Genomic DNA, 17,582 nt, shown 5'->3' with positions numbered 1-17,582 from the left:
CATCACTTATGAATGTTGGATAGTTATTTAGAATTTCGTACAAGTGCTCAAAAGTAAACCATTACAGAATATGATATGTTTGATCCTTCCAAATTTTCTCTTACCTGATAAATGATTATGAAGATATTTTCTGCCGTTTACTTTATCAATTTAAAATTCCGCGATAAGTCAATTTAAACTTCCGCGATAAGTGTGCACGCACGCACACTCTCAGAAGGCTGACTTCTCTTTTCTGTATTATAGATCCAACATATATGATCCTAGTTGTTCCAAGTAATGCTTCTGACAATGTGTACCGCACAATTATTGCTCAAAGTTCTGTTCATTTAGCAATGACAAGTTACATACAAGTGGACTTGACAGTGGAACTCAGGCACGACAGTAGTGGATGATGACACTGATGTGGTCGGCTATGGTTGCAGGGACTCTCTCCTTACCTCTCATTTCTTGGTTTTTAAAATTGATACATGAATTGTAGTTTCATTTTAAAATATTTTCTTTTTTAATTCAAGTTTGTAACACTTTTTGGGCATAACGATTAGAGGTAAAATGTTTCATTGCATTTCTCTTCTTTAGTTTTTGTTAGTTTTGAAGAGGAAAATTAGATATAGTAATTAACATCTGACCAAAGCATAAGAAATGTTAAGGATAGAAAGTAAAAATTGCACCAATTTGATATAATGAAATAAAACACTATATTCACTTGTAATGCCATGAACACAATAAATCCATTTGCATTCTTATTTGAGGTATGCAGCTTAACACATTCCTGGAGTTCTTATTTATTAGCATATAGAACACGACAATCACATTCCTGTTTCACTCATGGAACTGAGGCATAGTAACAAGAATGCAAGCTATCGACACAAGGGGTTGTGGTGGTTTCAACAAATCCATTTGCATTCTTCCATCAACCTTTTCTTTTTGGTTACTAAGTCCTAATCAAGGACACTCCAACAATGTTAACTAACAAAGCCGAGGAGAGGAACTGCGGCAGCACGTAGACCCTAACCATGTACAAGTAACTCCCAATTTTGCTAGAATATCTGCCCAAAGCATTGCCCTCACGAAGAGTCTGATGGAAAGAAAAATTCCAATCTTTCTTCACGTGAGCTCTGATAATCTCCAACATATTGGCATAATGGTGAAAGTGATGAATGCCCATTGGTACTAACTGCACCAAGTGAAGAAAACCTGAATAGCAGATAACCTTCTGAAAGCCAGCTTGCCAGCACAACTTGAGACCAACCAGGAAAGCCTGAATCTCTGCATGAAGGATATTTGACCAACCTATATATCCATAAAATCCAAATGGAAAAACTTTGTCATAATTCCGATCAAGTCCTCCAAATCCTGCAGTCCCTGGATGAGTTCGTAAAGACCAAATCAGCCTAGTAAATGCCACTCTAGAAGCAAAAATAACACTGCAGTATCATCCTCTTTAAACAAACATGTACTATTCCATTATACGTCAAAAAGACCGAGCATAGAAACTTGGATAAGGAACCAAAAATGCAAGAAAAAAGTCCATAACCCTGACCTACACAATAGCAATACAAGAAACAATAATTGAAAATCAATCCAGCTAACTACTTGTAGAGCTTTGAAATCCTTTGTGATTACCTGCAATCTTTCTACAGGTTCCAGTCACTTCCAGACCAGAAGATTTGTTGGCAAATTCCTATCACAGCCACCAGAACGGCCCCTAGGACTTTGCTTTCGCTTTTAGTGATAGCAGGAAAGTGGCAGCGGTACAGAGGCATCAACTTTGCATTTTCACCAAATCATGCATTCACCAACAGATCCAATTTCTTTTCCAACTGCAACATAAGATCCATGTAATCACCCACACTGCTGTTGTGATTCTTCACATCTGCACCCATTATTCAGCTATCAATAGGCATTTCAAATACAATATACATTCTAGAGGCATTTTTATGTATTAACTTGTAAAGGGCATTTTATGTCTTTCACTGATCATGCTAATTCATTAAGACCTCTTGGAACACCGTTGCAATTAGTCTATAACTCTTCAGTTATTTCTAAGACATTTGAAAAGTGTGAAATAGGAGAGTTACTATAAAAGAGACTAGAAACAATTTGGTTAGAAACAAAAATTGCAGATAACAGTGCTCCCACAAAACATAATTCTTGCATATATACTTAAGACAGATTGCAAAACCAGGAAAACTGCTTTGGAGGTATCCAAGGATATGCTTCTTTAAAAGAACGATCCCTACCAGCTAAAAGTCTAAAACTAAACAAAAGCACTTAGATGCATATTCAGCTATTGAAGTCCTTATTCCTTGTTTTCAAATCACTTAAAATTCATTTACGAAGTTAGATTATGAAGAAACATTCACCTCCAAACAGAATTTGGTTGATCATAAATTTTTTGATTCATTTGTTTCTTATCCACTAAAATTTAGCAGTGATTGAAAAAAATTGAAGCGCGTAAAGTAATTCACTTGGAAATGGGAAGAAAAATAAAGTCATGTCAGGACTTGAAAAACCAACAAGTAAACAACATATGACTTCAACCAAAAACTACGGTGATAGTGACCACACTGCATAGTTTGTCTTCTTTTATAATGTGTAAATATAGAACAATAGGAAAGACTAGATGGTTGTCATTTAAAATAAAATTCCATCATATATTTGCTTATATCTTTATGCAATTGAATTTTGATGAATGGGCGTGGCAAACCCATTTAATTGAAAATTAAATTCTATTACCTGAGTAACTGAGTTGCTTGTGAGCGAATGCTTCAACACTTGTTTCCATGAATGTGTGTAACTAATCGCCAGTTAAGGCCCTTGGTCTATGTTCAATAGTAGAGAGAGACATCCCCATCTGTGAAACTGCTCTGACCAATGCCATATTTTTCATCGAAGTTGGGACACATGTCAATGGTCACCAGTGCCAAAGGCAATTTTGTTATTTTAATGCCAGTTTCCTAGTTGATGGGAGGCCCATCATACGTTCTGAAGAATTATCAGAAACAACCTAGTGGTCATCATCAAACTTGTCAGTGCTGAATGTTGTGAACATTGTTTTAAGCATTGGTAACATTGGAAGAAAATTACATCGACGTAGAAACTTAATGTCAAGTGCGAACACACAGGATTAGGTTAAGAAAATCAATAACTGTTACTGTACGATACAAGTTCATAATCTCTCTCCTACAGTATGATGTCAATTGCGGATTACAGAAAATAGCAGTTTGTTCAAATTTCACTATATTTACATACTGAATAGCGTATAACAGAACAATTTTTATTTGTTCAAATTCCACTACGTTATAGCGTCTCTTTAGCCACTATTTGACAATGCTGCTCTACTAATCATGATAATTTGTCAACTTGGATTGTAAAATGTGTCTTTATTGGGTATTCCTGAGTCTAGAAGGTATATCAATGTTATCATCCTATTATACATTTTTTATATATGTTTGTGTATGTTCCAATCTTTGAGGAAACATCATTCTTTGTGCCTAACACTATAAAAAATAAAAAATAAATCCTTGGTTTGTTTTGCTGATAAACTTAAGTGGTTTAAATAGATAATGAATAGCTCATCATACTCACCTGCGACAATTTATCAACTTGTCAGCTCCAAGTTTCTCATTGGGCCCTCCACGCATCAGTACCAACTTACATTCTGAAAGAACACCCTCACTAATTATCTCATCCTTCCCACATGGGACTCTACCAAATTCCAGATGGATTGGATATTGAGGAAAGCTTTTGTCAATTTATTTGACTCTGATAAAAACCAGAATAGATTATAAAAACTACATACAATGCAAATATTGAATTTTCATAGTTAACTAAAACACCATATAAATTTAGGTTATTAAAGTTAATTCATAGGAAGGACAAAAATATGCAAAAGTTCAAAAAACACAAAGCAGGTGGCAAAAAAAAATCGATAACTCATTTAAGCAATCACAAAGTCAAAGTTTCCTTTAAATTGCTGTCTCCGCTCACTTTCGAGAATAGGCAAAAAATTCTTCGTTACACCATTACTAATTACAGATACAAAGGCTATCAAAGTTGTTGTATCAAAATTTACCAGATCACACCGACCAAAAAGATTACTAATTACTGATACAAAGGCTATGAAGTTTGCATTTGTAAAGTTCTATAAACAATTGTAATGTTCCAAAAAAATTACTAATTACTGTTACTGCACTCAGCTAGTGATAGCTTCAGATCACATCATTTAATCTTTTAATTTCTTCCAATCTCAGATCACATCAAATAGATATGGTTGATTCGATGGAGTCCAGACTACTTTTTCATAGCCCTTGACAGACAAATTGACTACTTTCTCATTTGAATTGGACGGATCCAGAAACAGAATAATAATACAACTTATAGAAGGGATTTCTTTACGAAACCAGAAAGATATTGTCTCCCGTGATTCGGTGCTTTAACCAATCAGGAATCCCCTCTGTTCCTGTTGGAAAACAAATATTGGTGCATCTATCCTCATGTAGTTTCTGTCAGTATTGCATAAGAAATATTACGCTATGAATTAGGGGATAAGTTGTATAAGGCTTTTAAATATCAGAAATGCACATTTAAAACTAACAATCATATGGTAGCAGCACAACTAGGCATGTCACAAATTTTCAGTACATATTTAGCCTATCCTCTCTATTCTCTATCCTTTTATGCACCCTTGCAATAGCCAAATCTTATAATCAGAAAACTAACAGTCATTGAACAACTAAAGTTAGCAAGATTGAAGTTCCTAATATTTGCTTTTTCAGTACATATTTACATAAAACATTCAAATACATTATCCGAGGTTGGCCTCCATAATTTACATGTGCTTCTATAATCTAATGCATGCCTCTAAACGTACAGGAATGAAAGCATCAAATTCAAACAATATCTGCAGCACGAACATCCTCCATAAAAATTTACACCAGGTCTCACAATATCAAAACCAGAGCGGTACATTGAGTACTTCATCAAGAATGCTGATTTGGATTTTGGAGAACAAAAGTCATGACTCTTGCAAAAGCTCCTTTCCAGTATGGACAGAGTTTAGTTTGGGAAACCCCTCACTTCATAGTCGTTTTGACCTGGTATGCACATTTTACATGTGCCATTAGTTAGATGAGATATGAGATACAAGTTCCAATTTGAATCATAATTAATGAGATCAATACAAGTTTATGAAACGTGTATAGTTACGGTAAGACAATCTACTTTTTGACCTTTAAGCAATTGCAAACTCTGAGAACTTTCATTTCGACATTTTGAAGCATCAACACAGTCATGGATACGGAACTAGACACCGACACTGATTCGTTGACATTGGTAGTACTTTGAGATAATAATATATTTTAATGGTATTACATGTATCGGTGTTAGACACAGAAACTTACATCATGTCTCATGGTTTAAGAAACTTCTCCAGCTAGAAACATTGAATTTGTAACTGACTATATACAGAAATTAATCAACATTTATACAAAGTATAAACAGCAAAGCACAAACCTGCAATGTTGAGATTGAGAGAATAACAAGAAGACGGTTAACTTTATGATGGACCTAGACTAAGGAATGTACCCCAAGTCTTTTCTATTATTAGGATTGTTCAATATTACATCCTCATCCGTGTCACTAAAACCCTCCTCCTCCTCCCCTTTCTTTGAAACTCCCACTTCCACCAATCTTTGCTTTTTTTGAGGAGGCACAAATTGTGATAATGAAGGATCAATGAATCTCACACCCCCCTCCATGTTGCTTTTCTCCTTCCACACGTGGATTCCCATTAACGTATCTTCCTCCTCTTCCTCATCGAACCACAACTTAAACTCCACATGGATCCATTCATTTTTCAAAAGTCTTTCACCGAGTTCATTATCTTCATCCAATATTATATGCAACAAAGTTGTATGGTCATCCAACAAAGCATCATTGTCCACTAGCTCACCTATCTCTTTTTCATATCCATCCACAAAGAATTTGACTGCTGGGGGGAACCAGTAGTTCTGACGAATAAGAATAAAAGTAAAACTAATAGAAGGGAGTTCTTTATCAAACCAGAAAGAAATTGTGTCTCCCCTGCTTTGGTGCTCAAACCAATCAGGAATCCTTTCCGTTGTGTTTGGGAATCGAAAATGGGTGCATCCAGACTCATGTAGTTTCTGTTAGTTTATATAAAAAGAATAATAATTACACTATGAACTAAAATACTATATGTCAAATACTAGTGCAATAAAAAAACAACAAACCTGACTCATTAACATTCTTATACTTGAGGAACTCAATGAATAACACTCGCCTGCAAAAAGCCTTTCAAGATTTGGTGGAATCCCTCTAATTTCCTCAAGAGCCTTGCAGTTCTTCAAATAAAGATGCTTAAGATGGTGACATTCACTAAGGCACTCAGGAAGAATTGTGAAATCGTTCTCCGATAAGTCCAGAAATGTCACATTAACAAACCACTTGAGAAGTATTGGTAGACATTCATCTGAGAGGTTGTTGTCTGTGAGGTCAACATGTTCCACATTTGAAAACACTATTGAATTCATTTTATCATTATATTTTGGGAACCTGAGCTTTCCCCCTCCAGATATTGATAACCGTTGAAGTTCACTGAAATTTTGAAATGAAGATGGCAATTCTTCTATGGAAGTATAATCTATATCAATATCTATTATATTTGTCATCTTGCATAATAATTCTGGAAAATTCTTGAGACTTGAACACTCAGAGATTTCGAATTTCTTAAGACAGGGCAGCTGTAAGGGTGGAAAATGCTCAAGCTTTTTGCAACCATATGCATTTAAGATTTCAAGTTTGCTTAGGTGTCCAATCGAACTGTGAATTATAATTAAACTAATACAACAATGAAATGAGAGCTTTTCTAAATTTGGAAGACCTGAGACATCGGGTATATGGGTTAAATATGAAGAATAGTCAAATGTCAAGACTTTCATATAGTTGAACTCCTGCATAAAAAAATAAATAAGTTGAAATTAAAATTATAATCTAATAGTGAATTATCAATATACACAATTGAAAAATGAACTTATTTCACTTGCCTTGCTCGAAATACAAGACAGAGACTTCGAAGGACAAAATATCCATTTCCAATATCTCAAACTACTTGGAAGATACCCAGGATCCCTCGAAAATTTAAAATCTTCAATGATAAGTGTTTTGAGATTTGTCATCTTCTTGCAAGCCATTCCATCCCACTCTATTTCTCTTGCCGTGAAGGCACATTTGAGATATATCATTTCAATATTCCCAGTTCCCTTTTACAAAATAAAAAAAGAATAAATCACAATACAAATAATATATAGAGTAATATACATGCAATTAAGTGAATAAAAAACACTAGTATGAGGTGGCAGGATGATCAAAGTCATGGCTAAAGCTAAAACAACAAATTGTTCAAAAATATTAGTTTTTCTTACCGTATTATCTCTTAAAACTTTAAGTATATCATCGCGAAACCACAACCTACTGCGTTCTCCAGGCTTGTTGGGAGATTCTTGTCGGACAACTTCTTTACCCATGTCCTCTATCAAGTCATGTAAGGTCACAAAAGTGTCATATTCCCAATGGCCTATGAGAGATTTTTCAGCCAACACTCCAACATGATGTTCTATGCAATGGCCATAATGAGCATGAAGTATTTCTCTAACTTCTGTCCATTCACACCCTTTGAAGCAGCAAGCAATGTCTAGAAAGACACTCTGATCCTTTTCTTCCAAAGCATCATAGCTTACTCTAAGTATCCTTTGAATCTCTTTATTGGGAATCTTTTCATACTCATCTAATGTACGCTTCCAATCTTCTACCTTCCTTCCAAACAGATTGGCCCCTATTGTTACTATAGCTAACGGAAGGCCAGATGCATAAGTAACTACACGGTTTAAAATCTCTTCATAACTTGAAGGAACTTTGTCATTTTTAAAAGCCATTCGCCTCAACAATTCAAGAGCTTCTGTTTCATTCAACCCTTCTACTGCATGTGTACTTGTAATCCCATGACAGGCTAGTAAGTGTTTATCACGAGTGGTAATGATGACTCTGCTTCCAGGGCCGAACCAATCAAGTCCTCCAGCCAAAGCCTCTAGTTGCTCCAGTTTGTCAACATCATCGAGAATCAAAAGAATCTTCTTTCGACACAGCCTTTTCTTTATGATTGGAATCCCCTCAAAAACATGATCTGACTTGATTTTCAATCCAGTTGTTTTTAGAAGAAGCTTCTCTTGGAGATGTTTCAAGTCATTTTGAGCTGAATTCTCTCTCACATCATGAAGAAAACATAAACCTTCAAACTGATCAGCAACAAAATTATAGATTGCTCTTGCAAGCATTGATTTACCCAAGCCTCCAATGCCATAAATTCCAACCATATGGACCCCATCATCAGGTCCCTCATCAAGAAGCGATTTCACCTCTTGTACTCGAGACTGCAATCCAACAGGGTAATTGGCAACATGTAAGGGCTGACGACTGATCTTGTTGGAGATGTTCTTGACTATCTCTCCAATAAACTTGTACTCATATCTATTCATGTCCAATAAGATAAGTTAGTATGTAACAACATCACAATCACATCCATGTACTCATAATATATTATATATTTCTAACTATTTCGACATATAAATAACTAATACTTGTTTAAAAATGTATATGAAAAAAGGTATTTCCCATTTAACCTTTAAGGTGAGATTAAAGAAGAAAAACCTTCAAGATGAGATTAATGTGAAAATGAAATTAGAGAAATAAAATAGAAAAGGGAAAAATAGGATTTAAGGAAAGTTGGGTACCTAGGAGGACTATCATGGTAGCCGGACAAGTTAGCAGCCTGGTTCAGAGCCACTTTCCATCGCTGCAACCTCTCCATGTTATTCTTATCATTTTGAAACCTCTTTTCATGCTCAGCCAGTGCTTCGCCATAACTACCTGTCTGATGTCGCACATTAGTAGGTTCCACACCAAAGAAAACTGGCAAAACAAGACGACCCTTTGTCTTGTAGCACATAATAATGTGGACAAGTTCGTCCAAACAAAACGAAGAAGAGGCATAGTTGATAGAAAACACAGGAATAAAAATCCTAGATTCTTCAATGGCCTTGACGAGTGATGGTCTGATTTCATCTCCTCTTTGAAGATCATTGTCATCAATGAAGGTATGGATTCCCTTATCAATAAGAGCCTTGTAGAGATTGCCGGTAAAACCGTGCCGAGTGTCAGTGCCCCTAAAACTGAGGAACACTTGGTAAGTGAATCCATAGGAAATTGAAGAGGAAGAGGAAGGTGGTTGTATAGCCATGAGAATTGAGAGAAGTTGGATGAAAAAAGAGTTTGAGAATGCAGAATATGAATGAGTAAGTTTTTGTGGTTTGTGATGTAAAGTCATTGATAAGTAACTTTATGGTCTCTGAAACTTCCTGGTCATTTCCTACAATAGCCGTGTGGACCAAATATCATTGTGACTTTTGACATGTTTTAGTTTTGAACTGCTTTTACTCTTCTTGGTCATAGTATTTGGCTAGATCTATGTAAAGAAACATTCTACAAGACTTTTTACAAGTTTTAGTTTTCAACTGCTTTTATTCTTCTGCTGAATGAAATTTTTCACTTTGTTACTTAATTAATCAGTGTTAAATAACATGAAATAAAAATAAATGAAAACTATGCTCTTCTAACATATAATTATAACTAATTATGACTAATATTCTATTTTATCAGTTACTCCTTTTTCATTTTTTTATGTTAATTATTACAAATAGATATATACATATATATGGTTGGAAGTAAGTAAAAGAAAAAGTTTGATGAAGGCTAGTTCTACTGAATAATTGTGCTTATTACACAATCAAAATTTTGCTTTAAAAATGGATTCGCATGTCATTGGTAACCAACTATGTCTTCAAAATATGTTGAATGCTTAATTAGCCATACAACTGTAACATAGCCAAAGGTAATGATAGTATTTCCATTGAATTTAAATTTTCAATTGAAGATGAGATAGAGAAGCTAATTTTATTTAAAACATTCTTCTAACTGAATTAACAATCACATTTCAAAGTCAGAAATATGCTACCCTTCCCAAAGGAATATATATTACACATATTCAAAAGTTTTGATAGTTTTCGCATCTTAAACTAAGTTAGTTAACAACAAGATTAGGGTAACATAGATATGAAATCTTTCCATCTCAAGTTTTGACTACCTAGTCTACACTTTTACTACCATGACAAGTCTGAAACTTCCTTCTCATCTTCCATGTGGACCAATGTGGGACACTTCCTTTGAATTTTCTACATCTGTACCCATCAATGAAGGATGGATAGGTTGATGAAGACTAGTAATACTTATGTAAACCAATGTGTGCCTTAAAAATCAATGTCAATGCCTTAAAAATCAAATGACATTTTCGAGTGGACCCTAAAAATTAATTGAGCTGTGATATTTTGTTTCAAGTGGACCCTTAAAAATCAAAAGTCAAAAGTCGTTCTGATATTTATTATGTGTGTCCAAACAAATACTTAATCTCATCTATTGAACTGACATTTTCAGCTGTTATTATAAGTCTATATAGTAACTTGATATTTATATTTGAAATTTGATTCACCTCTTGTAAACTCTTCATAAAGTTTTAAAGATAAATAATTGGTGTTGGCATCCAATTTAAAAATGAATAAAACTAAACAATACAAATAATATAAAAGTATAAACTCTTAAAGGAGAGGGGACACGGTTCTTTGCTCCCAATTAAAGATTGTTGCATCATCATTTAATATAATCAGAGAATCGATAATCATTGAACAATAATGATAAATGTTACAAATTACAATGAATGAAGCGTAATAAAGATTGCATCATATTCAAATGTCCTATAAATTTCTCAAAAAATAACAAGAAGCTACCATCTCTATTTGAGAAACTTCATTTTAACATTTTAACCATTAAAAGAGTGAGGGAAATACAATATGTTGGTAAGTTATGTGCGTGAAAATGATTTCATTTATAATTTCAGAAATTCAATTCAAACGACAAGCTGGAAAAAATACTTCAACTTACAGAATGATTGATGTAGAATCATTATTTTTCATTTCTAAATTTTATCTGATTCTAGTGTGTTGTTAAATTTAAAAAATTTAAAATATAAGTTTAGTAGAATTAAAATATTTACATGGAAATGTTTGGAGGTGATAATTTCTAGTTGAAAAAATATATTTATTCATGCTAAAGAAAGGAGCAAGAATGTAGAGGGAAATATGAGTACCTGTATATCACTTTTTAGAGAGACTTTGCTAAAGCTCGACATGGTGCAACATAAAGGTTTTAGTAACATAAAGCTCTTCACAAATAAGAACTGCTTCTTCCAAAATGTGATTACGTCGTAAAATAGTTAAACAAAGTAAGACTGCATTCATTCCGTACAAATTTCATCATATCAGTATTCCTCATGGAACTTCCTAACAGGAAATCTAAAGTGAAGCCAGTAGGAATGTTTTGTGCTTTTGTGAAAACGTTATGGATGCATTGAACTTCTCTGAAATAGAATCTGATAAATCATCCAAGCTAAGGGTAATTTAATACAAAAAATTCATGCTTTTCGTTTTATTCTCTACATTTTCTCAATAACCAACTATGAAGCACAAACAGTGGACATGACATTGACCCGAACACGTTGACACTGGGGATAATGGACATTACATTGATGACGTGAACACGTTGACACCGGGGGTAATTTAAGAAAATGGATAAATTGAACATAATCACAAGTGTCACATGTGTCGGTCTCTTGACGTATACTAGACAAACATTCCATCAGAGGTGTCGGTACTCCAGAGGTGATAATAACACCTACAAAATTACAATTGAGACATATTCCTACCAAAGAAGTCAATACATTGAGGCACCAGATATAGTCGAACCTCTTTTGTGTTCAGGGTGAAAAGGTATTGATTTACATCTTCATACAATAAGATTCTTGAAAGTTGCTCATTCTCTTCTGATTTGAGTGCTTCACTAGTAGAAGAGATTGTAAATGTTCATGGTTAATTAACACAATCAAATAAGCACAATGTTTGTAATGAAACTGGACCACATTCAAAAGAAAATAAGCAAAGAAAAGCCTATAACATACACATGCGCGCCTAAATAAATGTCAAAAGAAGTATAGTAAAGAATCTAGAGAGAAAATCCTACCTGACCTCCTTCGAACAGGCATCCACTGATTGTTGTGTGCAAGTGTGAGTTATATGTCCCACATCGGATAGAAAAGTAAAGTAAGAGTACTCATAAACCCATTGCCTTAAGGTTTTGTGGACGGTTCCCCGAGCTCCCCCAGGGACCCAACACTGATCACAATCTCTAGAAGTCTCTTCTTCTGCTCATTTGTTCCAGGTCAAACTGTCATTAACTTTGCAACTATTTCCAGCATTAATATCAATTCCCAGCAGCTTTAGCAAATTCTCAGTATCATCTTGATTATCATCCGTAACGATATCATTGTCAAATTCATTTTCAAAACCAGTGACACCCTCGTTATCTTTAGACAATGGCAACTTCCGCCTTCAATTTCATGTACAAGTTCCTGTTTGATGACTCAATGCCTAGTTCAGTCCTCTTTCTCCAACCACGTGGACCAACCAAGAACTTCTCCAACCACGTGGATCAACCAAGAACTCGTTCTTCTCCAACTCTAGCCCCATCACTATTCCAAAAATGCTCAAACTGTATTCGCTTACTCTGCTCAGTGAGTAGCAAAGGTGGACCAAATAAACTAAACTTAATTTCAGCCTGAGATAATGTAGTGGCAACTTCTTTATAACAAGCCTTCCACTCAAATCTGCCAGGACTGAGAAATATAAATATATCTCTTGATTAAGCTTTAATATCCCAATATATTTATTTCACCTGCATACATCTTAATCGTTTTCTGTAATTGAATGAGAAACTTATTGCAAGTTCAACATGCTCTCAATGCAAAACATAAGAGTTTTGACTAACATGCTCTTATTATCCTCACTTGTAAACCCTTCACCCATAATTATAAAAGTAAATTTCCTTAAAGAAACTGTAAAGTTATATTGCAACAAACATATATTTGGACTTTTTTTTCTTTCTTTTGTTTCGTGTGGAAATTGCCATTTAGAGTTTGGCTAAACTTGGTTTGAAATTCCATGTACAATTGAAATACAAAAATGTCATATTGTCGTAAGTAATAATCAAACATTTAGTTGATAAATGGAAGCCCACATCATTTGACAGAGATTTGGAGGAAATATATGTCGGTATCGCAATATGTACAAACTCTTGAATAGGCATGGCAATGGGGCGGGGTGGGGACGGTTTTTACCTTCCCCGTCCCCATACCCGATTTGAATATACTTATCCGTTACCCTACCCATACCCAACGGGGAAATGAAATTGAATCTCATCCCAGTCCCCGACGGGTTCGGGTATCCCCGCCCCATCCCCGTCCCCGCATTGAATATTTTTTTTTAATATAAAGTAGAAGTTTTTTTCATCCCCAAGAGCATCGTTGTAATACATTATCCAACAATACGTTCACTTTAACATTTGTTAGACGGATTGATTTAGTTGATCCTTTAAATATCAATGGTAGTTTTTATTAAAATGATAATTATCAAACAAAATAACATGACATATCATCATAAAGTAATTTTTTACATTTGGGACGGGCTTGGGTATGGATTCGGGGTGGGTACATATATACCCGTTACCCGTCCCATACCGGTGTTTTGAAATCGGGGAAAACCCATACCCATACCCAAACCCAGTCAAGACGCGGAAAACCCGTCAAATTGGGTTTGGTTCGGGCGGGTAACCGCGGGTATGAGTTTGGTTGCAATGCCTACTCTTGTATTATTAAAAGCAAATTAATCATACATACATATGTTATTTCTGCAATTCTGCTACACAAGTTTGGTCTCAGAAAAGTGATTTGGCAGACAAGTGTTTTCACACAAGAATAATTTATTAATCCCAAGAGCCATGAAGTGTTGTTGCTGCTACACAAGTTTTGTCTCAGAAACTTCCAAATTCTGATTTTCACCTGAATTACTCCCGTTGGAACTTGTGTTGGGGTCTGTAACAGCCGGATTTCGCTAGATTTATTTTATTATTTATTTAATTGTTCTATGTGTGTTTATATGTGCTCATATATGATTAATTGCCTCTGTGTGTATTTTTGGTTGGGAATTGTAGAATTCGGTGTTAGAAGGGTATTTTAGTCATTTTGGACTCAGGGGTATTTTGGTCATTTTAAGAGTAAGGGTAATTTAGTAATTTTGATGAAGATTATTTTTAGTACTTAGTGAGAGCTAGAATTATTTTAATAAGTGCTAGAGAGTTGCAATGAATTGTTTTATTACCGATAGGTGACCGTTAGTATTACATTTTACCGTTAAGTGAATAGTAACATTTTGGGTTAGAATAGAAATGGGTTAGGCCCATTAGGTTGTTGTGAGTTGAGCCCAATTAGGTTGAGCCTATATAAACACTATTGTTTGAGAAAATAGAGTTTTTACCAACATCTTTACAATTGAGAGGTGATAGAGATAGAGAGAAGATAAGGATTGAAGAGGAAGATCTAGAGGGAGAGCTAGAGGATAGAGATTCAAGCTTTGGGAGCTAAAGTGATGCCCTAGTTGATTTTGTGAAGAATTAAGGTAAGGGGGTTAGGCTTTAATCATAATTAATAGTTGTTGTTCTTCCCTAATTCTTTGATTAAGTGATTAAGTTGAAACTAGGTGTAGAAATTCGTGTGTAATTTTGATGACATGATTATGTACATGAATTGAATGATAATTGTGTTGTTGTTGTTGAATTTGTATGTCAATTTGGGTTTATATGCATATGACATGTTCTTGTGAAAAATTGATGATGAATGATGTTGTGGTTGTTGAATTATGAGTGAATCCATGTTCAAATGTTGTTGTTGTTGTTGCTATTGTGTTGTTGATGAATTGATGCATTGGGTATCAAGAATTGGTAAATTGATGATGAAATTGGTTGTTGTTGTTGTTGAAAGTTGAGAAAGTGTTGGTGAAATGGTGAATTTGGTTAAATTTGTTGGAACAAAATGTGTTTAACAATAAACCTTTAGAGTTTTGATGATAACAAGGTATTAAAAATTGACAATTGGAATTGCTAATATTTGTTCAAGTTTACAGGACCATAGACAAAAATTTATATCATACAAAGGTTCTGAATGAGCAAATAAAGAGCAAAGGAATCAACAAGATTGAAGCTTAGAAACTCATGAAGACTAGAAGCTCCTGAAGACTAGAGGTTCTGAAGTGCCACGTCATCAGAAGCTGCCTCATGAGAAGCTGCCTTATCAGAAGCTATTTTCACCAGAAGCTGAAGATCAACTGAATTTGTAGAATTCAAGGATTCAAGATTGTTTCATGGATTGAAATTTGTCTAAAGATGGCAGAAGACTAGTGGAACTTTGCAACGGTCATTTCAAAAGTATTTGAAGGCATTTGCTTGCAAAAGGAACAAAAGCGTTGATATTGTACTATGTACGAACTGTCCAACCACCTTCTCCACTACTCTGTTTTGTGTCTCCGCTACAAGACAAGATAACAGCTCTGAATATACAACCAAGCCTGCAGAAATGTTTCCTCTCAACTGGAATGGATTTGAAATTGGTTCTTCATAGGACAACAACTAAATCAGGCAAGGAATCATTGGTGAAAGATCAAGCTTCAACAACGACTCTTTTTTATGTGCTGGCAATTTCACAATGTCTCTTTCACACCTCTATATAAAGGAGTGAAGACTTAGAGATTGGCGAATGCTGAACACAAGACTCAACAACATTTTACAAGTGCCAAAACTCTGCTGAAATTGTTCTACATTCACTTAGAATTTCTGTTTTCAAGTTCACATCTTAGAAATTCTTAAGTCTTAAGAGTCTTATCTGATTTGTATTGTGAGCACCTCTGATTGTATATCAAGTGTTCAAACTCAAACATCTTTCTATGTAATTTTGTTTGTTTAGAAGTCTCTTGCTTGTGTGCTTGAGCATAGAAGTCTCTTGATTGTGTTCTTGAGCATAGGAAGTCTCTTGCTTGTGTGCTTGAGCAATTTGAAGTCTCTTGCTAGTTGTAGCAGTGAGCAGTTGTAATTTGACATTACATTTTTAGTGAAATCTCCTTGGAAGTGCAAAGGGGACTAGACTACTTACGGATTCTGGAAGGAACCACTATAATTGCTTTGTGTCTTTCTTCTTCCCTTTCTCTCTGTTTTATTCCGCTGCATACACTCGTTTTATCACACATTTCAGAAGCTCATTATTGCTTCTGAACTCAAGTGTCCTTATCTGTTAAGAGAAAAAGAAGAAAAATCAAACACAATTCAACCCCCTTCTTGTGTTTTTCTCACCTTCAATTGGTATCAGAGCCTTGGTCTGTTGTCTTAACACTTAACAGTGTAACAGAAAAAGATCTGAGAAAAACATGTCTGGTGATACTTCTAGTTCTGGACAAGGTCACAATCATACTTCAGTTCTATATGATTATGGTGACAACAAAAAGTCCAACTCTGGAAAAGTTCCTAAATTCAATCGAGATCCTGAAGAATTTTCTTGGTGGAAAACCAACTTCTACAACTATATCATGAGTTTAGATGAAGAACTATGAGATATACTTAAAGAAGGAGTTGGTGACTTGGTTCTTGATGAAGAAGGAGCTGTTGTTGATAGAAAGAAACATACTCCTGCTTAGAAGAAGACTTACAAGAAGCATCATATTATCAAAGGAGCACTTGTCACTGCTATTCCTAAAGCAGAATATATGAAGATGAGTGACAAGTCAACTTCTAGAGCAATGTTTGCTTCTCTGTGTGCTAACTATGAAGGCAGCAAGAAAGTTAGAGAAGCAAAGGCTTTTATGTTGGTTCATCATAATAACAAGTCCTTCACTAGCCAAAACCTTAACTTATAATTTCATGTTTTATACCTAATTTCTAAAGATCGGTTTCCCTTTAGCCCCTCACCTTTCCGACCAAGTCCAGTGAGAGTTTACTTCTAGCAGCCAAACCTATTTCGCTGATTTGATTACTAGAAGAAGTTTATAAGGATTGAAACTACCCATGTCTCAAGAATTGTAAAGACTATTTCGCTGCCTTTGCAATTCTTGTCTAAATCAACTTGTTCCAATATCAAAGCTCCGCTTTCGCATTATGAATTGATATTTGAGATGATGGATTAACAATTATCAAACCCTCCACTTTCGTTTCCACAGTTTGATAATTGTTAATTCATGTTAAAACGGTGAATTTAGATTAGAAATTAAGGTTACATGAAATTAGGGTTAAGGCTTGGTTCGATTAGGATTATGTCATCAGTCTTATCCAACAATCCCAAGACAAGAGAAGAAGTCTACTCACTAACGTTCATTTTAGACATAGAGAAGAAGAAGAAGAAGAAGAAGAAGAAGAAAAAGAAAAAGAAGAAGAACATAAAATAAAATAAAGAAAATAAAGATGAACTTTTATTCAAAGAAACAATTGTCACTTATTATTTCAGAGAACAAAAGATGAATATTTGT

At 34.8% G+C, this 17,582-nt stretch overlaps 2 protein-coding genes across 4 annotated transcripts in view; both read right to left on the bottom strand.

Annotated features, from left to right (window-relative positions):
• Positions 1–651: 651 nt before the first annotated feature.
• LOC146917230 (disease resistance protein Roq1-like) overlaps positions 652–17,582 on the bottom strand; it is a 60,012-nt gene continuing 43,081 nt past the window's right edge. For 2 of the 3 annotated variants that reach the window (XM_085719017.1, XM_085719019.1), the window contains 2 exons: positions 1,624–1,873; positions 652–1,362 (listed from right to left, as the gene is read on the bottom strand). The gene's annotated coding sequence lies outside the window, so the exon portion shown is untranslated. Of the gene's footprint in view, positions 1,363–1,623; positions 1,874–5,138; positions 5,232–17,582 lie in introns of those variants that run through there. The other variant, XM_085719021.1, reaches the window with a different exon arrangement.
• Positions 5,342–9,705, bottom strand: LOC146917232 (TMV resistance protein N-like). Its single transcript, XM_085719011.1, has 5 exons — positions 8,811–9,705; positions 7,446–8,547; positions 7,068–7,283; positions 6,255–6,974; positions 5,342–6,167 (listed from the first exon to the last, which is right to left on the bottom strand). The coding sequence occupies exons 1-5, from the start codon at positions 9,401–9,403 to the stop codon at positions 5,574–5,576; spliced, it is 3,225 nt and encodes a 1,074-aa protein (XP_085575137.1). The 5' UTR covers positions 9,404–9,705; the 3' UTR covers positions 5,342–5,573.

The sequence above is a fragment of the Medicago sativa genome, chromosome 6, assembly GCF_051527215.1.
Source record: "Medicago sativa cultivar Bolivia chromosome 6, Bolivia_mono, whole genome shotgun sequence".
Taxonomy (NCBI): Eukaryota; Viridiplantae; Streptophyta; class Magnoliopsida; order Fabales; family Fabaceae; genus Medicago; species Medicago sativa.
The sequence above is the reverse complement of the archived record's forward strand: the minus strand, read 5'-3'. Positions and strand labels throughout refer to the sequence as shown.